Below are 25,690 nucleotides of genomic sequence, written 5' to 3' on the forward strand. Positions count from 1 at the left end.
CAAGTGGGGTTATGCACTTCTGTATGGCCATAATAATGCACTTTGTAATATACATCGTGCATTAAATATGAGCCATACAGAAGTTATTCACTTACCTTCCCTGCGCTGGCGTCCCCGTCTCCATGGCTCCGTCTAACTTCAGCGTCTAATCGCCTGATTAGACGCGCTTGCGCAGAAGGGTCTTCTGCCTTCGGCTCGGCAGCAGCGGCGTTCTGGCCCCACCCCCTTCTACGCGTCATCACGTAGCTCCGCCCCATCATGTGTGCCGATTCCAGCCTCCTGATTGGCTGGAATCGGCACACGTGACGGGGCGGAGCTACGCGATGACGCGTAGAAGGGGTCGTGCCAGAACGCCGCTCGTGCCAGACCGAGCCGAAGGCAGAAGACCCTTCTGCGCAAGCGCGTCTAATTGGGCGATTAGATGCTGAAGTTAGACGGAGCCATGGAGACGGGGACGCCAGCGCAGGGAAGGTAAGTGAATAACTTCTGTATGGCTCATATTTAATGCACGATGTATATTACAAAGTGCATTAATATGGCCATACAGAAGTGTATAACCCCACTTGCTTTCGCGAGACAACCCCTTTAATGTATTGTGTTATTCATTGCTTGTTGTGTAAATGCTTTGGATTGTCGATACAGAAATTCTGCAGCATTTCCATCCCTATGTGAAAATCCCCTTAGGGCGGTCATGGAGACAGGAGAAGAAAAAAAAAATGCATTTCACAATCTATACATTGAAAAAACACATACCATACATACATTTCTAAACACTCCTAACTGCAGAATGTTAATTAAAGAACAAGAAATTAACAAATTTGTTACAAAACTGTGTACGCTAAATAAATGTTCTATATGAATGCACAAGGCGGTGAGCCCACTATAGACTTGGCTCCAATTTCTTAATTTCTTCTGCCTGCTGAGGGGAGAGAAAGGTCAGTCAAACAACCTAGACGTAGCAACAAAAGGGGTTTCACCAGCAGCACTCTATAATAGCCAGTATGGATGGGACAAAGCACCATATGCAAGAGCCTCAGTACACAGGAACCTGAACTTTTGTTCCTGTAATAAAAGTACCATATAGGAAAAAGCAAAACAAACAAAAAAACAAAACACGAGTTCTGTGGCAGCAAAATAGACGATGCAGCATAAACCTTTAAAAAACTTTATTTCTCCATAAAAATGCTACGTTTTGACCAAAAGACTGGTCCTTATAAAGCTTGATAAAGACCAATCTTCTGGTCAAAACGCAGCATTTTTATGGAGAAATAAAGTTTTCTAAAGGTTTATGCTGCACCGTCTTAATGCTGCCACAGAACTCGTTTTTCTAAAAACTACCTAGACGTGGTATAGTATGAGTAAACACTTACTATTGAAGCTTTCACCAGTTCCACCGAGCTGCTATTCCATGCCAGATGTTGCTCCACCCCTGACTGTACCAAGTTCTGCAATTTTCTTGCTGCAGATGCAATAAGCCTGAAAAATATATGATAGTATAATATGCTATGAGAATATAATGATGTATATAAATGTAGATATAATGCAGTTCTAAAGGCTTAAGCTATTCTTGGAGATAGAGCAGCAAGTTAGTGCTACATTGAGCCAGTAGGGTTGCAAGTGTGCAAAATGGCTAATTTGTCATTGTCATGTGTCCTGATAACCATAGAAGTAACAATTTATTCTTGTTTACAAAGAGCGTTCTGATATTCTTTAGGTATTGGAATTCAGTGAAAAATATTGCAAAATTCCATTGCTCAGCATGTAAGCAATAGTTGTGAGGATCTATTTAAGACTGTGCATTAAATTCTGGCGATATCAAGACATGTTGCTGAATGACAGGTTCTCTTTAGGAATCCAATGTTTCAATTCACTGCATTTTAACGGAGACAGTCTTTTTTTGCTTATCCAACCACACCATAACCTTACTGATTAACCTGATTATTTTACTTAAAATATGATGTTATACAGTTTGGGCTACCCGTATCCTCCACCAACCTGTATGCCCTACACTCATATGCCTTCAAGTACACCTCCGGATTCAGGAAGTCAATTGGTGTTGCTGCTTGGCATCCACTGGCAGATGGAGAGGATAGATAGGCTGTGCTGGTGGGTAATGGTGTCCCCGATTGGGCAGCAGCAAAACATTTAACCAAAAATCTAGTTTAAAAAAAAAAAAAAAAAATCAAAGTACAAATTAAGTAACAAATAGAGATGAGCGAGCACCAAAATGCTTGAGTGCTCGTTACTGGAGTCGAACTTTCAAGTGATGCTCGAGAGTTCGTTTCGAGTAACGAACCCCATTGAAGTCAATGGGCGACTCGAGCATTTTTGTATATGACTGGTGCTCCGCTAAGGTTTTCATTTGTGAAAATCTTAGCAAATCACCAAAGTCATGTAAAAAACACAGAAATGCATAGGGCAGGCGAGGAGCAACATGCAGGGCTGCATTTCTGGCTCCGAGGTCTCACTATTAAGCCACAATAGTGGCAAGAGTGAGACCCCCCCCCCCTTACTGTCAGCATAAAGATCGTTCTCCTCTGCCACAGCTCGTTTAACCGCGTGGTGCTCGTCTCGAGTAACGAGCATCTCGAGCACCCTAATACTCAAACGAGCATCAAGCTCAGATGAGTATGCTCGCTCATCTCTAGTAACAAACAAAACACAAGAATAACATGTTAATATCAGATACTGTTATATAGTGTTACCTTGCGACTTGCAAGTGCAGCACAGTATTCTCTCCTTCATAAGTACATGAAGCAGTAACTTTAGTGTAGAGAGAGGGTAAACCACTGTAAAGGGAGTAGCCGTGGCCCCCACATGCCTTGCGGCAGACTTCTACACCATTTGAACAAATCTCTGTTGCAAGAGCCTTTATTCCAGCTGTGAGAGCATGTAGCTATAATGTATAAGAACATACAATGTAAGGAATGAGAATTTATTCATATTCTAATCACCAAGCTCCTAAAATGGTTGTACAATGTAGATAACATCGGTATTAGTGCATATTGACGCCACCAGGTATTCCTGGTGGTGCCAACATTGACCGGGGGGGGGGGGGGGAATAGGGGGGGGGGTGACACCCCCTGTACCTGATTGGCTGGAGAGGCTGTTGGCCAGCAGGTCCTACTAGCTCAGTTAAGAAGGGGAAAAAAAACATTAAACATACAGCAGCTGCCAGCGCTGCACCCACGAAGTATTCAAGTGACGGCCATCTAAAATACTTAGGTTGCTTAACCCCTTAACGACCAGCCCATAGTGTTTTTACGTCCTCCCGAAGTGGGCTCTATTCTCTGAGGACGTAAAAACATGCTTCCTGCAGAGAATAGTGCCCCTCGGGCTGTGGACGTGACAGCTCCATGCTGTCGGTGTCCGCAGGTAGCTGACAGCATGGAGCTGTCATCCCAGGCTGTTCGGAGCCCCCCCCCGGCATTGCGATCGGCGCTATGCAATGGATAGCGCCGATCGCAAAAAAAGTAAATAAAAGTACATAAAAGTTAAAGATTCAGCTGCTCTGATGGATCGGATCCATCGGAGCAGCTGAAATTACTCACCGAGGTGTGGCACGCTGCTCCCCGCTCTCCTGCCGCTCCGGGGCCCGAAGCCGGTCTTCTGCGCATGCGCGCCAGGCGGCATTACGTCAGCCGCATGCGCAGAAGGCCCGGCGGCGCGGGAGATTTAAAATCTCCTGGCTCCCGGCTCCTGTAGGTAGCCGGGAGGCAGGAGATGTCAGCGGGGACTGCGGTGAGCGGTCCCCGGTACCGCGATCGCCGTTATCCAATGGTTAGCGGAGATCGCGAAAAAGTTAAAAAAAAGTTTTAAAAAAGTCAGTTTCACCTCCCCTCATGGATCGGATCCATGAGGGGAGGTGAAAATACTCACCCCCAGTCCTCAGCGGTGTCCCGATGTCCCGGGACCCGAATCCCCGTCTGCGCATGCGCGCCCGATGATTGACATCGGGCGCGTGAACAGACGGGCTCGAGCCCCGGGAAATTTAAAATCCCTCTGCTTCTGGCTGCCATGTGTAGCTAGGAGCAGAGAGATTATACCGGGGACATGATCACTGTCATCCAATGGATGACAGTGATCATGTAAAGTGAGAAAAAAGTGTAAAAAAGTAAAAAAAAAAAAAAGTAAAAAAAAGTTTTTAAAAGTTTAAAAAGCGTACGTTTCATCTCCCCTCATGGATCATATCCGTGAGGGAGGATGAAAGTACGTACCTAAGGCCCCCAGATTTATCCGCGGACCTTACCACAGCTTCTGCACACGCGCCCGTCGCCAAAATGGCGGGCGCATGCGCAAAAGCTGTGGATTGCCAGGATAATTTAAATTCTCCCTGCTCCTGGCTACAAAACGTAGCCAAGAGCATGGAGATTTAATGGGGGTCCGCGGTGAGCGGTTCCTGGTCACGTGTTCGCTATTATCCAATAATGGCGATCACGTAAAAGTAAAAAAAAAAATTTGAAGTTTCATCTCCCCTCACTGATGCGATCGGTGAGAGGAGATGAATCTTTTTACCGGAGGCCTGCGTATTTGAATCCCGACGCGATCTTCCTCCGTGGACCTTCCAGGATTCTGCACATGCGATTGGCGGCAAAAAGCCGGACACATGCGCAGGAGTCAGGGAGCCCAGGAAATTTAAAATCTCCTTGCTCCCAGCGACCAACGGTCACAGAGAGCCTGGAGCAGTGACCAGGGGCCTCGTTGAGCGGTCCCCGGTCACGTGATAAAAAGGTAGCGATCTACCTTAGGCCGGTCTCACATGACCGGATAGGAATGACGGATTCCGCATGCGTCTGATCCGTGGTAATACGCAGATCAATCGCATTGGATTACACAATTCCGCTCACATTAGCGGGTCAGAATTGCGTAATCCACTCGCAGAAAAGAGAACGCAGCAGGTTCTATTTTACTGCGGATATCCGCAACAGAGTCCATTGTGCTCCATGGTCGCGGATATACCCGCAGTCCATACGCAACTACATTGTATACGGGCTGCGGGTACCCGCGTCATCGCTAAGCGATGGTGCGGGAAATACAAACAAAGGTGTACTGTGCATGACCGCCTGTGTGAGTACGCAGTTATGCGCAGTACATTACGCAGCCGTACGCAGGGTCACAGCCGGGCTCACAGATGGGATCCGCTGTGGGCCTCCGCAAGCGGATTCCGCCTGCACCCGCGTGAGCCCGGCGTTATTCAGACCGCTACCTATGATACGTATTTTACAAGAAGCCCCGGGAACGCTCGCTTTCCTGCAGTTCCAGGAGCACCTTGTTGAGCGCCTTCTGTGTGAGACCGCCGCACCTCATCAAGCTTACGGAGACTCACGGAACGCCACTTTTTACACCCCATCCCCGCCACTGAGGTCATGAAATACCCCCAAAAAGCATGAGAGGAGGGGGGGGGATACCCGGTTTTATTGCCCCATGGGCCCATTCCAACCAGCCTCCGTAATTACCCCTGTCTTCGGAAATACTACACAGTTCACATTTTTACTTTTATCTAAGATTTGCGAACGCCAAAAAGGGCGCGGAGGGGGGAAATTTTTAGGGAGTCAATCTTTATTCTGTACAAATAAGCAATGGGGCCTGGAATTTATTCAGTTGTGCCCTAAAATCCAACAGGTGTTCCGTCCTTTATAGGCCTTGCCATGCGTCCTGTAAGTAGATTAGGGCCACAATGGGTATGTTTCTGAACTCGGGACAAACGGGGGTATCCATTTTGGGGTGAACGTCTTCATTCCTATGTGCACTGTACAAAAAAACTGTTTTTAAATAGAAAAAATTGCCAAAAAAATTGAAAATCGTAACTTTTTCCTTCTGCTTTGCTTAGATTCATTCAAATACTGTGGGGTCAAAATACGCAGTACACCCCTAGATGAATTCGTTAAGGGGTCTAGTTTTCAAAATGGGGTCATTTGAGGGGGTTCTTTATAGTTTTGGCCGCTCAATGGCTCTATAAGTGGGCAATGGGGCCTGAAATTTATTCAGTGTTACCCTGAAATCCAACGGGTATTCCTTTCATTGTGGGCCTAGCCATGGGTCCTGTAAGTCTATTAGGGCCACAATGGGTATGTTTCTGAACACGGGACAAACAGGGGTATCCATTTTGGGGTGAAAGCCTTCATTTATATGTGTGCTGTACAAAAAAAACCTGTTTTTAAATTGACACAATAGCCCAAAAAATGAAAATCCTATTTTTTTCCTTTTGCTTTGCTTAAATTTATTCAAAAACTGTGGGGTCAAAATATGCAGTACATCCCTAGATAAATTCGTTAAGGGGTCTAGTTTTCAAAATGGGGTCATTTGTGGGGGTTCTATATGGTTTTGGGCGCTCAAGAACTCTACAAGTGGGCAATGGGGCCTAAAAGGACTTCAAGCAAAATCTATGTTCTGAAAGCCACCGATTACTCCTTTTATTTTGGGCCCCGTTGTGCATGCGGACATAAGATTAGGGCCACAATGGGTATATTTCTGAAAACAGCACAAACAGGGGTATCCATTTTGGGGTGTAAGTCTTCCTTCATATGTGTGCTGTACAAAAAAAGCTGTTTTTAAAATGACAGAATTGCCAAAAAAACAAAAATCCAAATTTTTTCCTTTTGCTTTGCTTGAATTTATTCAAAAACTGTGGGGTCAAAATGCGCAGTACACCCCTAGATAAATTCGTTAAGGAGTCTAGTTTTCAAAATGGGGTCATTTGTGGGGGTTCTCTATGGTTTTGGGCGCTCAAGAACTCTACAAGTGGGCAATGGGGCCTAAAAGGACTTCAAGCAAAATTTGTGTTCCGAAAGCCACCGGTCGCTCCTTTCATTTTGGGCTCTGTTGTGTATCCAGACATAAGATTAGGGCCACAATGGGTATGTCTCTGAACACGGGACAAACAGGGGTATCCATTTTTGGTTGCAAGTCTTCCTTCATATGTGTGCTGTACAAAAAAAGCTGTTTTTAAAATGACAGAATTGCCGAAAAAACGAAAATCACAATTTTTTCCTTTTGCTTGGTTTGAATTCATTCAAAAACTGTGGGGTCAAAATATGCAGTACACCCCTAGATAAATTCCTTAAGGGGTCTAGTTTTCAAAATGGGGTCATTTGTGGGGGTTTTCTATGGTTTTGGGCGCTCAAGAACTCTACATGTGTGCTATGGGGCCTAAAAGGACTTCAAGCAAAATTTCTGTTTTGAAAGACACTGACTACTCCTTTCATTTTGGGCCCCGTTGTGGACTCAGATATAACAATAGGGCCACAATGGGTATATTTCTGAACACGGGAGAAATAGGGGTATCCATTTTGGGGTGTAAATCCTGATTTTCATGTAAACTATAGGAAAAAAATATGTCTTTAAAATGACAGATTTGCAAAAATATGAAATTTTACTTTTTCTCCTCTAAATTGAATTAATTCCTGAAAAAAAACTGTGGGATCAAAATACTCATGACACCCCTCAGTGAATACATTAAGGGGTGTAGTTTTTAAAATGAGGTCATTTGGGGGGGTATCTATTATTCTGACACTCATGAGCCTTTCCAATCTCGGCTTGGTATAGGAAAACAAAGTGTTCCTCAAAATGCTAAAAAGTAATGTTAAATTTGTACGTCTCCTAAATAGTTAAAAAAAAAACGAAAGTTTTTCCAATGTGCGCCCAAAATAAAGTAAACGGGTGGAAATATAAATCTTAGCAAAAATTTCTATATTATGTTTGCACATATTTAAGATATTGCAGTTGGAAATGTGAAAAAATGACGATTTTTTCAAAATTTTCCCAATTTTGGCGCTTTTAATAAATAAACACAATTTCTATCCGTCTATTTTTTCCGCCTAAATGAAGCACAACATGTGGCGAAAAAACAATGTCAGAATCGCTTGGATATGCAAAACCTTTCTGGTGTTTTTCCATGTTAAAGTGACACATGTCAGATTTGCAAAATTTGGCCTGGTCATTAAGGCGCAAACAGGCTTGGTCACTAAGGGGTTAATGCACATAGAATCGTATGTCATCATTGTGAACACTTGCTCAGACATTTAAAGATCTTTAAGTTTAAAGCTAAGGTACTCTACCTATTTTAATGATTTAATGCAAGTTATACTGTAAAATATGCAAATTACAGGATTTAAGAAAACCATCATGTTACCTCAGGAAGTGAATTAAAGTTCTCCATCCTAATCTCGCTGAAGGCATTGTTGTAAAACGTATTCACATATTTAATTGTAAAATCGATGGCATAACATGAAGCCACAAGGGGTAAAAGTTTATGCTGCTGAGTTTGGTAATCAAGGATTTTTGGTTCTCGGTCCCTAGGGAAAAAGTAAAATTGATAATAAAAATCTAGAAAAAAAAACAAAAAAGTAAAAGGTGGTCAGGTCTTTAAACTTGCTCATTTTCCTGCTACCAAGAAATTAATGTCAAGAACTGACTGATCCCTTGCTGCCTAAGGTTGGTTTCACATCTGTATTGGAACCTCCGGTTAGAGGTTACGCTGCAGATCCCGCTCAAAATACCAGAAAAAAAAATCACTGCATGCAGCAATTTTTTTTCTATCTAAAAGCCAGGCAGGTGATCGGAAACTGAATGGACCCTATTACAGTCAATGGGGTCCATTTGGCGCTGTTAGGGTCTGTCGTGGGACAGAGCAACTTGGTCACGGGGATTCCCCTCTCCTGCTTCCCAAAACGGATATTTTTGGTATAACTTACCGTAAAATCTTTCTCGTCACGTTCATTGGGGGACACAGCCAGACCATGGGATATAGCCACTGCCACTAGGAGGCGACACTAAGCACAAGTGTTAGCTCCTCCCACCGGCTATATCCCCCCTGCAGGCACTTAGCTAATCAGTCTGTATGCAAGCAGTAGGAGCAGCCAGTGGGAGTACGACCACAAAATAATACATTTTCTATGTAACAACATAACAATGTTCTGGACTCATAATGCCATCTGTGACTGAAGAACAGAAAGTTCCAGCAACCGCTGTTTGAAGAAAAGGGGTGGGTGCTGTTTCCCCCAATGAACGTGACGAGAAAGAGATTTTACGGTAAGTTATACCAAAAATATCAGTTTCTCGTCTGTATCATTGGGGGCCACTGCCAGACCATGGGATGTCCAAAAGCAGTCCCGAACCAAAAAACATGGGGTGGGCTATTTACAGAATGGTCGAGAGCAGTCAAAGGACCGCCGCCTGCAAAATCTTCCGGCCCAAGGAGGCATCCGTTAATGCAGATGTATGGACTTTATAAAATTTAGAGAATGTATGCAAGGAAGTCCATGTGGCTGCCTTGCATACCAGTAATGCTGAGGCCCTGTGACGAACTGCCCAAGAGGCCCCCACCGCCCGCGTGGAGTGGGCCGTGATCCGGAACGGCGGCGAGCGCCCCTTGGCGTGGTATGCTTCTTTCACCAGTGTTCTTATCCACTTTGAAATGGTTACCTTAGAGGCCGCTGATCCTTTCCGGGGCTCCTCCGAAACCACGAACAGCGTCTCCGTTTGCCGAAAATCTCTGGTTCTCGTTACGTATATTTGTAAGGCCCTCACCAGGTCTAAACGGTGCAGCGCTCTCTCTCTTGCATGTACCGGCGTCGGACAAAAGGATGGTAGGACGATGTCCTCATTAATATGAAAGGGAGAGACCACCTGCGGTAGGAACTCTGGGACCGGTCTTAGGACCACCTTGTCCTGGTGGAATTTCATGAAGGGCGGTTCCACTGACAGGGCTGCCAACTCGGAAACCCTTTCGAATTGAGGGGATTGCTACTAAAAACACCACTTTCCAAGACAGGAGTCGCAGGGGGACCTCTCTAAGTGGCTCAAAAGGATGCGCTAGCAGCGCCTCCAACACGAGATTGAGATCCCACGACTGAGTGGGTGGCCGGAATGGCGGTGATGCGTGGGCGACCCCCAGGAGGAACATCCGCACCGCCAGCCTACTTGCAATCGGCCTCTGAAATAGTACTGCAAGGGCCGAGAACTGACCCTTTAGTGATCCCAGTTTCAGCCCCGACTCGAACCCTGACTGCAAAAATCTCAGAATATTTGCCAGTGAAAAATTGCATGGGCTGGATGTGCCGGTCCTCGCACCAGCCGAAAAACCGTCTCCAGACCCAATAGTAGATTCTAGACGATGCCGGCTTCCTGGCCTGTATCATTGTTTGAAATACCCCTTTGTGAACCCTTGTTTCCTTAATACCTCGGTTTCAATAGCTACGCCGTTAAATGCAGCGACCTGGAATTTGGGTGGAAAAGGGGTCCTTGGGATAGCAGATCTTCCCACTCTGGCAGTCACCACGGTACGTCGGCCAGAAGCTCTATGATGTTTGCGTACTAGGTTCTTCTCAGCCAGTCTGGTGCTACCAGGACTACTGGCCGCCCTTCCTTCCTGATTCCCCTGTACCGTCAGAATAATGGGGAGAGGGGGAAACAGATTGGGAAGTCTGAAGCCTGCCCATGGAATGGCTAATGCGACCGCTGCCGCTGCCTGCAGGTCTCGGGACCGGGCCACAAATGGATGAACTTTGTAGTTCATCCTGGACGCCATTAAATCTACGTCCCGGTTGCCCCATTTCTGACAGATTGCCTGAAAGACGTCTGGATGTAATTCTCACTCGCCGGGATCCACCATCTCCTGGCTGAGAAAGTCTGCCACCCAGTTGTCCACACCTGGGATGTACACTGCCGACATGGACCGCAGGTGGCTCTCTGCCCAGCCGAGTATTCCTGCCACCCCGCCCATCGCCCTTGCTCTCCGCGTGCCCCCTCCGCTGTAGCGTTGTCTGTTTGGACCCGTACGTCCCTTCCCTTGAGGCTTGGTCCGAAATGTTGGAGCGCTAGACGTATGGCTTGCAGCTCCAAGGTATTGATTGGGAGTTTTGCCTCGCTCGGTGACCACCGTCCTTGTGTTGACCGACTCCCCAGTGTCCCGCCCCAGCCGAAGCGGCTGACGTCCGTGGGTAATACCACCCATTGCTCTGGGGCCAGCGAACGACGTCCTTGAATCCTCCTGGGATTCAGCCACCATCTTAGGGTGTCCTGGACCTGGGGAGGGGTCACTTGAATTCGACGATCCAGGGTCAGTAGGGACCTGTTCCAGTGTGACAGGATAAAGTGTTGGAAAGTCCTTGAATGAAATTACGCAAATGGTATCGCCTCGAATGACGCTACCATCTGACCAATACCTTCATGCAATGCCTGATGGTTATTGGTCTCCCACGCATCAGAGACCCTATGCTGCTGAGGAGTGTCTCTCTCTTCGGATGGGGTAGCTGAATCTGGTGCCTTCTGGCATCAAACACCATCCCCAGGAACTCCAGGTGCTGTGTTGGGGTTAAGCAGGACTTGCTGCGATTGATTATCCACCCAAACTCCTCCAGCGTCTGCAGGGTGATGCGCAGGCTCTCGAGGATGCTGTCTTAAGATGGCGCCTTTATTAGGATGTCGTCTAAGTATGGAATGGCTACCATGCCTCTTGCATGGAGGAGCGCCATCACTGCCGCCAGGACCTTCGCGAAGGCTCTCGGTGATGTTGAGAGTCCGAATGGTAGGGCCTTAAATTGATAGTGTTTCCCTTGGGCCTCGAAGCGCAGGAATTTCTGATGCGACTGTCGGACCAGGATGTGTAGGTATGCATCCCTGATGTCCACCGACGAGAGGGACTCCCCCAGTTCCATGGATGCTCTCACGGACCTGAGGGACTCCATCTGAAAGGGTCTTGTCCTGATGTGTTGGTTCAGCCGTTTTAGATCGAGCACTGGTCTGGCCCTGCCATCCTTCTTGGGGACTAGAAAGAGGTTTGAATAAAACCCTTGTCTTCTCTGTCCTACTGGTACTGGCTTCACTACCCCCTGTGCCAGCAGGTTCTCTATCGCCAGCCGGAATCTTGCCGCCCCCTCCGGAGGCCCCGGCACGCTGGATCTGAGGAAGAAATCCCACGGTCGAGTCGCAAATTCGATTGCGTACCCGACGGAGATGACCTCCTGTACGTCGGTCACGCGGCTCCACCATACCTCCTGGAACAGGGAGAGCTTGCCCCCCACCCTGTTGACAATGGGTGGGGGCGGATACTCATGCTGTACTTTTCATGCCTGCGCCCCTGGCCGCTCTTGTCCGGGACCGCCAGGTTGGCCTTAACTTAAAGGAGGGGCCCTTCCCCTGATCTACTGGGGCCCTTCTAGGCTGAGACCACTGACCCGTTGCAGACCGGGATGTGAACCGGCGAAAGGAGCGAAAAAGGGGTTTTTCTTAGATGGTGCCTTCTCTCTCCTCGTAGGGACCTGCGGAAGGGAAGTACTCCTCCCGCCTTTAGCAACCTTAATAAGATCGTCTAATTTGGTCCCGAAGAGTCTGTTGGAAGTTTTGTGAGGACCATCTTTGACGCTGCGTCCGCTGACCATCCTTTTAACCAGAGGGTTCGTCGCGTGACGACCGATGAGGCGGATGCTCGGGCTACAAACTTTGCTGCGTCCAAACCTGCCGCACAAACGAATTTGCCCGCTGTATGATATTATCTGTGGCCTCCAACAGCTCACTGGGTGGGGCGCCCGCCAAGATGTCCCTACAGAGCTGTTTTGCCCAAGCCACGAAAGCCTTGCTTACGCAAGGGGGAAGCGAAAATGGGCTGTAGGGCAGTGCCCGCTGCCTGGAATGCTGATTTTGCTAGCGTGTCCAGCTTCCTATCTTGTGGATTTGTCAATGTTGCGACCTCAGTTGAGGGTAACGCGGTGCCTCTTGACAAACACGAAATGGGCGGATCCACTGCTGGAGGTGCCGACCACTTTTTTACGAGGTCTTCTGGAAAGGGGTACGTGACCTCCCAGGATTTCCCTGGGTGCCTAAACCGTTTATCTGGGTTTTGCTATTCTTTTTCCATAACGTCTGGAAAATCCTGATTGGCAGGAAATACCTGCCGTGGCCGTTTCTGGCGCTTGAAGGATACTGTCGCCGGGGGTGCCTCCATAGGCGCATCCGTCACCTGGAGAGTATCTTTAACAGCTTCCACCAGACTGTCCATTAAGGTGGCCAGTCGGGACACTTGCTCATCATCCAAAATCGGAGAGGGATGATACCCCTGACCGTTCGTCCTCCTCTGAACCACTACTACCCCCTGCCGATGACTGCGGCTGTTGGGCCTGGGCTGCACTCTGAGAGGCTGAGGAGCAGGAGGCCCGAGCAGGGTCTGCATGGGAGCGGGCCGGTCTTGCCGAATACCGGGACCGCGAGGATTGCCTGGACCGATGGTACGTATGGATCGACTCTCTAGAACCCTAAGGACCCGCGATACGAGTCCCTGGACCGGTGGGACCTGGAGGACCTGGACGATCTCCTGAAGCGACGGGACCTGCGGGAGGCGTCCTCACTACTACGGGATCTCTGCCTTTTATGCAATCTTCCTCGAGAATGTTCCGGGGGAGGATGCCTCAGAACCAGACTCCAGGCGGCGTAGAATTGCCGCTGACGAACTAGCTAGGCCTGAGACCGCAGCAGCAAGGGACCTAGCCCACTCAGGCTCGGGTGCCTGCTCCACAGGGGCAGCGGGGGGCACCAGGGTCCCTGGAGCTGGCAGAGCCGGAACACACTTTGCACAGCGGGAATCCCCCTGACCGCATGGAAATTTAGTGTTGCATAAAGCACCCACATAATATTTAGCCCTCCCCATAGCTGGGCTGGAACCCTCTGGTCTGGGGTCAGACATGGCATACTGCACAACAAACAATGGGATCCCACCAGGGAGGGGACTACTCATACTGCTGCGGGCGAGTACCTGCAGGGGGGAGGGGAGGAACCACGGGGGAAGTGCTGCCTCGGCACGGCTTACCCGGTCCTGCAGCTGTTTCGCGGGTGTCCTCGTCCAGCTGGAGCCTCTGGGTCCTGAAGTACACGACGGTCGTCCAGACACTGACGTGGGCACCAGCTGCTGCTGGAGATTGGCATTATCCTGGGCAGGTGCTTGCTGCTGATGCCTGATGCTGACGACTCACTGACGATCTGTCGTGGACTGGCACTGAGACCGGCGACCAGGCCCGGGTCTGGAAGATAAGCTGAACGGTAAAGTGATGGGGGCAGCTGCCTAATACAGCAAGAGCCACAAGGGTACTACTGCATGTAACACAGGAGCGGCCATCTTCTTAGCCGGGCCACCTCTTTAAAGCTCCCGCGCGGTCAGAGGGGGCGTGGCCTGCCCCGGAAGCCCGGCCGTGTACCGGAAGTGCCTTGTCCAGCCGGGACGGTGGCCGAGGATGGCGCCCCGCCCACTGGGGCGCTGCAACTCGCCCACACTTGCCGCCCAGCGACTCCTGCCGTCCATTGCGGCGGCCAGTGCGTACTGCTGCGGCCATCCTCACTGCTCGCCGCCCTCATCCAGCCGCGTGAACTGCCGCTGCTCGCGGCCATCATCCGGCCGCGTGACCCGCGTCCCGCCGAGTACGCCGCTCACGACCCGGGTCCCGGTCCATCAGCCGCAGTCTCTCCGCAGGTAAGGCTTCTGTGCTTGCTGCAGTGAGGGTATTCCTTTCGCAGGTCCCCTGGTCTCTCCGGCTGGCCTCCAGGGGGATTCTCTGGGACACTGCACATCCTTGGGAAGGAGGGTTCTTTTGGTGGGAGTCCCCCGGGGGTCCCCGTAAGCCGATCTGCAGACACCGCCCTCCACGTCTGTGTTCCAGCAGTGTTACCTCCCCCGGCGCACACCGTCCAGAGGGGCGCCACTCCAGGGGGGGGGGGGGGGGACGACACACCTCATCGCTGGCGGGCCTTGACGCCAATGCACAAAGGCAGGGTCGGGCCACCTTTTCTTCTCTGGGTAAGACGCCGCAGTGTGGCGAAGACACCACCTGCTTGCGTCTTCCCCGGGAACACAGGCAAGCCAGGAAAAAGCCCCGACTCCCCGTAACGCTTGGTACGTCTGCCTCCTGCAGACACTAAGCTAAAGACTGATTAGCTGGGTGCCTGCAGGAGGGATATAGCCGGTGGGAGGAGCTAACACTTGTGCTTCCTGTCGCCTCCTAGTTGCAATATCCCATCGTCTGGCTGTGGCCCTCAATGATATGGACGAGAAAGAAGCAAGAAAGCGGAACCCCAAACATGTGTGAAACCACCCTAATATACCCCCCCCCCCTTTTCACAGTCACCATTGTCACAAGATCATCAATGTTATTAGCCATAACACTAAAGCCACTGACAGTAAATAAGTGTATATTATGTGCTAAACTCATGTTCCTTAAATGGGTAATTTTGCATTTCAAGTCTTTGAGAAAATTGGGTGACAAACATTATCACAGGTTTATGGAAGCCATACTAGTTGTCACTCACATGGCTTCCAAAAACAGGCATCACGTTTTTTTGTTTTTTTTAGACTTCTGCTTATCCATTTCATAGTGATGTAAGAGGACTACTCAAACTTATACACATGTATATGGTAAGCCAATGTTGGCAAACATCATATTTCAAAAGTTCGAGAGCTAGTGTGTAGCTCGAAACATGTAAGGCTTGCACTTTATTATGCACGTTTAGCCAATACTGATATATTAAAGAAGATGAAAGTGCATTTATGGAAGTGCTGAACTTCCCCTCTTAGCTGCAGATGGCAAACCTACCCCGGTTTTAACTCTGATTGTCGTCTCACAGCCGAGTATCGGACAGAGATAGTGCAGGCCTTCATCAGTGCCTCCAGGACCTCATCACGGAGTATGCTGACTCTCACAGCAGTCATGGAGAAATAGTTTATCTTGTCAGATCCACTTTTAACATAGGAGCCATCAGGAAGAACCTTGTGCCAAGGAGGAAATCAACATCAAATATACTGCATTTATGAATATATCACACACTGGATTATCATATTCTCCCCCATATAGCTTGGCCTTTCTCAGAGGGTAAACAGGCAGCTTAGAGATCAAGCATTCAGTCTCCCAGTCCTCCCGAGTCAAGAGGACCTAGAATGGCTGAATGCATCATAACATATGAATCATAGGCTCCACTGGACTCCTCAAGTGCAGATTGAGCGAAGAATCCCAGACGACACATGCTGCATTACTTTATTAAAGTATTGGGTGATACAGTGAAACCCGATAAACCCCATTATATGCAATGGGGTCTGCCAGGTGCCAATCATGTCAGTCATGGAAAGGATCCATGGCTGGCAGACATTCCAATTTTCTGTTCCAACAGAATGCCCCAATACAAATGTAAAGAATGTTAACCCATCATTCCAACTGTTTAACCCCTTAGTGACGGAGCTTTTTTGCTTTTTTCCATTTTTGTTTTTTCCGACTCCCTTTTAAAAAATTGGAGCTCCTTTATTTATCCATCGGCGTCGCTGTATGAGGGCTTGTTTTTTGCGGGACGTGTTGTATTTTTCAATGGCACTATTTATTGTACCATATAATTTACTGAAAAACTTTTAAAAAATTCTAAGCGGAGAGAAATGGAAAAAAAACGACATTCCACCATCTTTCGGTGCGTCCTGTTTCTACGGCGCACAAACTGCAACAAAAACGACCTGATATTTTTATTCTATGGGTCAGTATGATTACTACGATACCAAACTTATATAGTTTTTTTTTGCTGTAGTACTTGTATTTTTTTTTTAAGATATTTAATTTTTTTCAATTATTTTCTGTGGTCATTTTGTGCGCGATAACTTTTTAATTTTTCCGTCGACGTAGTTGAGCAAGGGCTCATTTTTTGCGGGATGTCCTGTAGTTTCTGATAGTATCAATTTGGAATACATACGACTTTTTGATCGCTTTTTATTGTGTTTTTTCTGGGAGACAGGGTAACTAAAAAAATGCATTTCTAGCGTTCTTTATTTTTTTTTTTCGGCCGACGTTCACCGTGCAGAAAAAATAATGTGCTACTTTGATAGATCAGACTTTTACGGATGCGGCGATACCAAATACATATTTTTATTTTATGATTTAGATTTTTTAATAGATATGGCAAAAGGGGGGCGATTTAAACTTTTAGAACCTTTTTTTTTTTTAACAATGAAAAAAAACTATTGATTATTTTTTTTACTTTACTTTGAAGTCCCCCTGGGGGACTTTAACATGCAATGCTTTGATCGCTCCTGCAGTATGACGTAATGCTATAGCATTACGTCATACTGCTTTTTGACAGGCAGTCTCTCAAGCCACCCTGTGTGGATGGCTTGATAGGCAGTCTGTTAAGGCAGCCCTGGGGCCATTCATTAGGCTCCCGGCTGCCATGACACCTGCACGGCTCCCCCGATCTCACCGCGGGGGGGGGGGGCGTGCGGGACCCCCGAACAGCGTTCGGGGGATTTAAATGCCACTGTCAGAATTGACAGCGGCATTTATAGGGTTAATAGCCGCGATCGGCCGAACGGCTGAGCGTGGCTATTGCCCGCGGGTGTCAGCTGTAATAAACAGCTGATGCCCGCGCTGTATGGAGGGAGATAGCGCCGCTACCTCCCTCCATACACGTCCTGCAACAGCAGGACGTAGTTTTACGATAGCGCCGTCACTAAGGGGTTAATGAGGCTTGGACTGATCCAAGCAGTGGAAAGGGGTTACAGGAAAGTCAGTCCTCCACATTACTTGTGCTTATGATGCAAGTCATGGCCACTCAACCGCTGCTTTCTGAGCATGTTCTGTCAAAGCTGGGCGGTTTATCCAAATGGTACGGTGAAGTTGTGCATTTTTTTTACGGCATTTACTGCCACACCAGGTCAAAATGGTGCGTTTTTTTGAGAAATTGCTGCAAAACTGCAGTTTGATTTTATTTCACTGCATTTATGCTAAAAAAACATAACACATATGTGGTATTGCTGTGTTCATAATGACCCAGAGGGGGAAGAGAAAAAAAAGAAAGTTAGTACATTATCGAACCCACAGAGTGCACATCATTAAAAAAATAAATAAATAACCGGAAAAAATAACTACATTTTGCCCATCTCGCCTTACAAAAACAGAATAGAAAGTGAAGTGATCAAAAAGTCTCATGGATCAACAAATGGTACCATTAGGCAGTTTTCACATGAGCGATAAGAAAGAAAAGAAAAAAGCAAGATTTTTGCGCATGCAACAATGAATAAAAAAGCAGAATTATGAAAGCAATTATTTCATTGAGATTTGTGATGTTTTCACTCATGCGATGTTGCAAGAAAAAAAAAAAAGTTATAGCATGTCCTATCTTTCTGTGATTTTCGATTTTTTCCATTTCCCACGTTTCCCTATGGAGCCTCCTATTTATTGCATCATCACAGCGCACAAACATGCGATTTTCATGCAATGCGTTTTTAACATTGGAAAGTCCTATTGATTTTTTTCCCCTCAGACACCCAAAAACAAGCCCTCATATGGCTATGTCAGACTTTTTTTTAAGTTATAGCTCTAGGAATGAAACTATACAAAAAAAAAAAAAAAGAAAAATTAGCTGGACATTAACCCTTTGGAATCCAGTTTTGGATTCAGGGTTTCGGTGGGTTTTTTCTCTTTCTGCCATTATACAATTGTGCCATCTGCTGGCTAGAGCTAGTACTGCGGTATGGGTCATGCTAGAGAAGTTCCTGACAACAGAGCGGCCAGTAATATACAGTAAGGCTGGGTTCTCACAGGGCAGATTCTCGGCGGAAATCCGTGGTTTTGCAGCAGCGAAAAAATGCGAGATTTCCGCCGGGAGAACCGCCGCTGCAAAACCCGCAGCAGCTTTCAAGCGGCCCAGCCGCTTGCTCTTCCGCTGCGGCCGGCGCTCCCATGCAGGAGAGCGCGGCCGCAGCGGATTTAAAAATAAAAAAAATTGGACATGCTGCGGTCGGCAAATCCGCGCCGCAGCAGCAGCTTCTGCCTGCTTAGCCGCAGCGGACTTGCCGTCCCGTGTGGACGAGATTTCTGAGAAATCTCGTTCACATGGCTGGCTAATCCCAGGATTAGCGGCCGCACGGAATTTCCGAGGCACATCTGCCCCATGTGAACCCAGCCTAAGAATACCCTATCGGATGTCTTCCGACATTGGAGCTGTACAGCCTTCAATCAGAATTGTTGAAGACGTCAGACAGTGGATTGGAAAGGGTTAAGGCGCACAGAGTCTTGGTAACTAAGGGGTTAAAGTTATTTACTGCTTATTGCAATGGGAATTGACCCATGCCTTGCACACTGAAATTGTACGGATAAGTGCACAAAAACAAAAGCATAGTTTGTTCTGCAGAAACATTGCAAACATACATATGCCCGGGTCACGCCGGCCTAGGAACTGTGTCCGTACTAATCATTAAAAAAAGAAGTTGGACGTTCGCTACTGGCTTACAATTTAATTGATTGGGAGTTTGCGCCATTACCAGCTTTTTTCACTCATCCACTACATACCTCCACCATGCAGCAGAGATGGACGGTGCTTGCGCACTTGTAAATCAGTGTACGATGATTTGCTGGGTGGCCGGGATCTAGAATGCAAATGCGCAATAGCTCCCGGCTACCAACTACTGCTGAACTCTGCTATATCTGTTCACAGGTCCTCGTACATCTGGAAGTGGTTCTCGGGATGGAAATATCCCTTAAGGCCGCCTGCAGACGAGCGGGTCGGATCCGGCAGCGAGAAATCTCGCCGCGCGATCCGACCCCAGAGCCTGCAGGGACGAGCGCGTACTCACCCGCGCCTGGCGGCCCCGGCTCTTTGATGTGCCGGCTGCCGCGCAGCCGGCACATGCGCAGACCGGAGCCGGCGGCCAGGTGAGTGCGTGCCCCGCAGAAAATTAGAACATGCCACGGTTTGTTTGCCGTGCGAGATTTCGCGCGGCCAAACCGCGGCCGTCTGCATAGGAGTGCGTATTGTAATGCACTCCTATGCAGACTTTCAGCGGCGGAAATCCCGCGGGAAATCCCGCGGGAAATCCCGCGGCGGGATTTCCGCTCAGCTGCAGGCGGCCTAAAGTAGATACAATTTTAGAGTGTTGCATGGTACAGTATGTACATAAAACAAACAAACAAACAAACACACACAACCATATAGGTAAAAGAAATATGCACATTAAATACATCCTGTATACAAAAATTATAATATACATTAAAAACACATACTCCAGCTATCTTGCATGAAAAGTGTGTGGTCCAGAAGATCCTTTCCTGCTCACCACTGGGCACTGTGCAGACTGCATACCCTCTCTCTGCCCAGTCAGTCACTGTCCCAACTGCTGAGCCATATGATGTAACTACAGCAGGGCCCTGACAGGAGCAGCTTGGACGGGCTAGGAGAACCTGTGCCCCTCTTCCTTCATCTCCTACCTCCTTAAGGTTGCCCTTCGTGGCTGTGGCCAGTGTAAGAGGAGCTGTTGGTTCTCAGCTCTGTGCTGCTGAAGCACATACGTTGCTTTTGCTCGACTGTGTTCTGCATCACAAAGCTACGGAGGAACGCTTTTCTAGCTGAACAGGCTTGTCATTAAACTGAACAGGCAAAACCTTGTAGCTGCACAGCCACAGTGCTACACAGCTAAAGTGGTCACAGAGGGTAACTGCACTGCAATCACTATCACTGTGTAGAATTGGTATCTGACAATTACTTGACGACTGCCTTATTTAGAGGTGTGCTAAAGCTGAGCCACTGCATCTAAGCCCACTGTGTTATAAAAGGTGTCTTATAGATATGGTATCTCATATATATTACATGTACAGGGGTACCTGAGAGTATCTGCTTAGCATGTTTTCCTTTGGGATTCGAATATTCCTCATTATGAGGTATCCGTTGTCAACATTCTCAAAAGCCATCTTGGGCCCAATGTCCCCAACGGATATTCCTGAAAAGAGGTTACATGAGGTGTTGTGATTAAAAAACAAACATAATAATCACAGTATTTATATCAGTTGTTCATTTTTTCAATAAAGCAGCATTAGACAAAGTATCTCATACCATCCAAATTAAAAAAAAGTGACCAAAAATGGGACCGACAAGGCAGCAGTTATATGGATTCACAACTGGCTGAATGATTTTGCTGGTCATAAATGGCTGCACATCAAAGTGGAAGAATGTATGAAGTGAGGTACCACAAGGCTCTGTCCTAGGCCCAGTGTTGTTTAACATTTTTATAAATGATCTGGAGGAGGGAATTGATGGAAAACTGATCAAATTTACAGACTACACAAAGCTAGGAGGGATTACTAACATTAGGGAAGAGAGAGAGGATTCAAAAAGATCTATAAAAGCTTGAACAGTGGGCGGTGACTAAAAGAATGGTATTTAAATGCAAAGTGCTATATCTCGCAAGAAAAATGAAAAAAAAAAGCACATACAGAATGGGAGGAATTGGGCTAAGCAACAGCACATGTGAAAAAGACTTGGGTATACTAATAGATCACAGATGGAGCATGAGTCAACAGTGTGATGTAACAGCCAAAAGGTAAAGTCCCCTCGTGGAAGCACCGAGTCATGACCGACTCCTAGGGTGACATCACATTGTGATGTTTTATTGACAGACTGTTTTGCCAAATGGTTTGCCATTGCCTTTCCCAGTCATATTTTACCCACCATAAAGATGGGTACTCATTTTACCACAGAAAGATGGAAGGCTGAGTCAACCTTGAGCCAGCTACCTGAACCAAGCAGGGATTGAACCCACAAAATTCAGGTCATGAGCAAGAGCTTAGGACTGCATTTCTGCTGCCTTAAAGGGGTTTTGTCATTAAAGAAAAAAAGAAGAAAAATGTTAAACTCCCCAGGCAGACTCCTTATCACATCTTCTCCTTGCTGATCTTCTCCAGTCCCAGAGGTCACTTCCAGCCAGCCAGATCTTGCTCTTCTTGTAGTGAAGCATGTATTCCTCATATTCTTCTTCCTACAGGTGAGTGAAGGTCAGTTCCTCGTGATGTAGCGTTTACTGGCCAGTAAGGTATGCGGATCTATTGCAGAGGCAGCATAAGTGCGCAGTCCCTGCAATAGTTCGCAACTTCCTGCTAGGTTGTGAACTCGTGACATAGCGTACATTGCCGGGCAGGAAGACAACTGCCTGTGAACGTACGCTTCGTGACAGGAAGCAAAAGAATCTGCCACTTGGAGGTGAGGTGACCCAGGTGGAGTGCAAGAGCCCGGAGAAAATAGTCGGGAAGAAGAAGATGATGAGATAATTAGACTGCCTGGGAAGGAATAGAATTTTTTTTTTTAATGACAGAACCCATTTACCCCACATGAGACCCTTAGCAGGCAAACACAATACTGGGATGTATTAAAAGAAGCATAGAGTCTAGATCATGTGAGTTAATTATCCTCCTCTACTCTTACTTAAGGTAATGGCAAACTGTCTGCCAAGAAAATGTTACGATGTGACATTACCCAATGAGTCGGTGACGACTGTGCCTGCACCACGGGACTTTACGTTACTCTTCCCTAGTCTGACCTCGTCCGGAATACTGTGCCCCAATTTAAAAAAAAAAAAAACAACAACAAAAAGCAAAAAAACAAACAAACAACAACAAAAAAAAAACACGACATCAACAAACTGGAGCAAGTTTAGAATGAAGAGTGGTCTGCAAACTATGTCCTTTAAAGAACAGTTAAATGATCTGGAAAGGTTTAGCTTGCAAAAAGAAGGCTGAGAGGAAACTTAATAGCTGTCTACAAATATCTGAATGGCTGTCACAGTGCAGAGGGATCAGCCCTATTCTCATTTGCAAGGAAAGACTAAAAGCAATGGGATGAAACTGGAAGGGAGGAGACACAAATTAGATATTAGATAATGAGGGTGATCAATGAGTGGAACAGGTTGCCATGGGAGGCGGTGAGTTCTCCTTCAATGGAAGTGTTCAAACAAAGGCTGCACAAATATGGATGGTTCAGTGATCCTGCACTGAGCAGAGGGTTGGACCTGATGACCCTTGAGGTTCCTTCTAACTCCACCATTCTATGATGTGAAATGAAAAGTGGAAATTATTAGCTAGTGTATATATTTACAACTAAGGGTCCTCTCATCACACTCTTCACATAAACCTCTGAAGGAGGATTGCAACATATCCCACTGCACAAGTAAAGGGTAAAGCAAAGGGGAAATAAGGCAAATTATGGCTAGTACAGCAAAGGGGAACCAAGTCAACATTAATGCTCACAATTCTGAAAAGGGATACTGAAAAACTGCGATTGTTACCTGGTAGTGAAGAGTGGTCCTTCAGACTTCGAATCTGGACTATAAATGGATGCATGCCATAATTCTGTCCATTGCTGCATAGCTGGGCTAGGACCATAGCATGTGTGCTGGTTTTTCCTACTATAAAAATGAGAAGTACAAAAATAACTATATAGGCATATACATGAGATTCTATCTATCTATCTAGTGCAAACAATAGCCGCTATAAGGAATTATTGTCTTGCTGAAAACTCAGCATGCAGTTACATCTCAGGCAGATATACAAACAATGAGAGTTGTGATTAAATGAAAGAGGCCCTAGAAGTGGTTCCACCCCTGGTCTAAGAAAAAAAAAAAAAAGCTACCAGAGACTACTTGTGTGTAGTGATGACCTTCGACACCCAGTGTCACCATTTGCAGTGGAACGATGAAACTGGACTGCTACAAAGTGGTACTGGGTTGTCTTTAGTGACAAATCTAGGTTTAGTTTGGGCACTGACGACCACCATGTTTGTGTCTGGAGACCTCGGGATGAGCGCCTCAATCCTGTCTTTGCTGTCGAGCGGCACCCTGCCCCCTGCTGGTGTGATAATCTGGGGGCTATCGCATATGACAGTCAGTCTCCCCAAGTAGTGCAACAAGGGACAATGACAGCTCAGCCATATGTTCAGGACATTCTGCAGCCACGTGTGTTCCTCTCATGGTGGCTTCCAGGAGGCATCTTCCAGCAGGATAATACTTGGCCGCACATACAAGAGGGTCACAGAAATGTCCCCACAACATTGTTACACTTCTGTGGTTGCCCAGTCGCCAGATTTATAGAACATGTATGGGACCATCTGGGACACCAACCTAGACAGCCTACAAGTTTGCACGAACTAGAGACTCAGTTAGAGCAAATGTGGAGCGATACGCTGCAGGATACCAAAGAGAATCAGTATGCCTCCATGCCCGCCCATATCATATCTTATATCCAAGCTAGAGGTGGTACAACAGGGTACTAGAGCCTCCATGCCCACCTGTATCACATTTTGTATACAAGCTAGAGGTGGTACAACAGGGTACTAGAGCCTCCATGCCACCTGTATCACATTTTGTATCCAAACTAGAGGCGATGCAACAGGGAACTAGAGCCTGCATGCCCACCTATACAAGCTAGAGGAGGTACAACAGGGTACTAGAGCCTCCCTTCAAGGGGTCAGTTTTCCGCAATATATTCTCCTTTTGCTCTGATATTGTAATCACCTACCTTTATCAACGTTACAATCACACAGAGAAAGTTACAATCAATTCTGACATCTTCTAGAGGATGGATTGCTTTTTGACAATGAGTGTACATCAAGAAGTGGAGTGTAAAAATAAATAAATAAAAGAAATGACTTACAATCTCCTGGCCACCATTTTGTTGCCGTTATCTGTGGAGTATCTATTATAAATTCCTGGGTGGTAGGGTCAAAGGTGGCTGTAGTCTCTAAACCCCGCAGATATGTTCCTGCAGATACAGTACATAACAGAAATGCATCAGAGGTTTTCCTTGCAGATGTGTGGTTCACAGAAACGCTTTTCCTTCTTTCTGGCATTAACTGGATTAGTAAGATACGGGTCTGAAGTTACAAATATCTGATTGTTAGGGAGCCTACATCCGAGACTCCCACCGGAGAACTGGACATCAGTGGGAAATTGGTCACAAATGGGAGTTATAGAAAATACCTGGGACTACGAAGTGAGAACACACATGGTTTATTGTCTGCAGATGATACATAATACTAATATAACAATGCCAAGCAGTTGGACGCTGTACCATACTTACTCCAAGAGTGCGCTGCTCCAATAAAATCTAGTGGCTGAAGGGAACCTGTCACCAGGTTTTACCCTTTTGAACTATTGACAGCAGTATATTGGCTCCTTCACATGGGCATATTTGTGCACACAAAAATTGCATGTGCAATACGCAGAGAATAGAACCCATTTATATCAATGGGTTTGTTCTCATTTTCCATCTTTTGCGCATGCATTACTTGCATGCACAAAAAAATAGGACATGCTCTATACTGTGTGCATATGTGCACCAAAGGGCTCCATAGAAGTCTATAAGTGTTGCGCAATGTGCACACAAATGCACAGTTCTGTGAAAAAGAACACCGTCTTCTGGCTTCATGCGTAAAAACACAGTGAACACACATGTAACATGTGGATTCACAGCGTATTTTAATGCACCCATAGACTTGAATGGGTGATTTTGGTCCATAATACTGACCAAAATAGAAAATGCTGCACCTTTTTGGTTCTAAAATGATTGGATAGCAGAATTTCAACTGGCTACGTCGATGGTGCCGTCAGCAAAGATTTGGATTCCTAGACCATGGAGTGAATTACCTATATGATGGACTGCTTGATAGACACGGGTTGCACCTTACAAAAACAGGTAAGCATATATTTGGTGGGCGTCTTGCTTCGCTCATTAGTAGAGCTTTAAACTAGAACAATATGGGAAGGGAAGTGAAAGGCCAGGTAAAAATATACAGCTAATTAATACATTTGAGAATCTCGCTATTAGAAGTGGAAAAGAGGAACAAAGACAAAAAATTCAGAAGTAGAGGAGCAAGAGACACCGATCACAAACTAAAATGTTTTTATACAAATGCA

At 46.8% G+C, this 25,690-nt stretch overlaps 1 protein-coding gene across 3 annotated transcripts in view; it reads right to left on the minus strand.

The window, feature by feature from the left end:
• LOC136621252 (peroxisomal acyl-coenzyme A oxidase 2-like) overlaps positions 1 to 25,690 on the minus strand; it is a 99,887-nt gene that overhangs the window by 59,307 nt on the left and 14,890 nt on the right. For all 3 annotated transcript variants that reach the window (XM_066596605.1, XM_066596604.1, XM_066596607.1), the window contains exons 4-11: positions 24,429 to 24,536; positions 23,066 to 23,185; positions 20,613 to 20,728; positions 15,576 to 15,748; positions 8,132 to 8,294; positions 2,706 to 2,896; positions 1,996 to 2,157; positions 1,371 to 1,476 (exon numbers count right to left, since the gene is read on the minus strand). In XM_066596605.1, coding sequence (XP_066452702.1) covers positions 1,371 to 1,476; positions 1,996 to 2,157; positions 2,706 to 2,896; positions 8,132 to 8,294; positions 15,576 to 15,748; positions 20,613 to 20,728; positions 23,066 to 23,185; positions 24,429 to 24,536 — 1,139 coding nt within the window. The remainder of the gene's footprint in view (positions 1 to 1,370; positions 1,477 to 1,995; positions 2,158 to 2,705; positions 2,897 to 8,131; positions 8,295 to 15,575; positions 15,749 to 20,612; positions 20,729 to 23,065; positions 23,186 to 24,428; positions 24,537 to 25,690) is intronic.

Source organism: Eleutherodactylus coqui, chromosome 3 (assembly GCF_035609145.1).
Source record: "Eleutherodactylus coqui strain aEleCoq1 chromosome 3, aEleCoq1.hap1, whole genome shotgun sequence".
In the NCBI taxonomy this organism is placed as follows: Eukaryota; Metazoa; Chordata; class Amphibia; order Anura; family Eleutherodactylidae; genus Eleutherodactylus; species Eleutherodactylus coqui.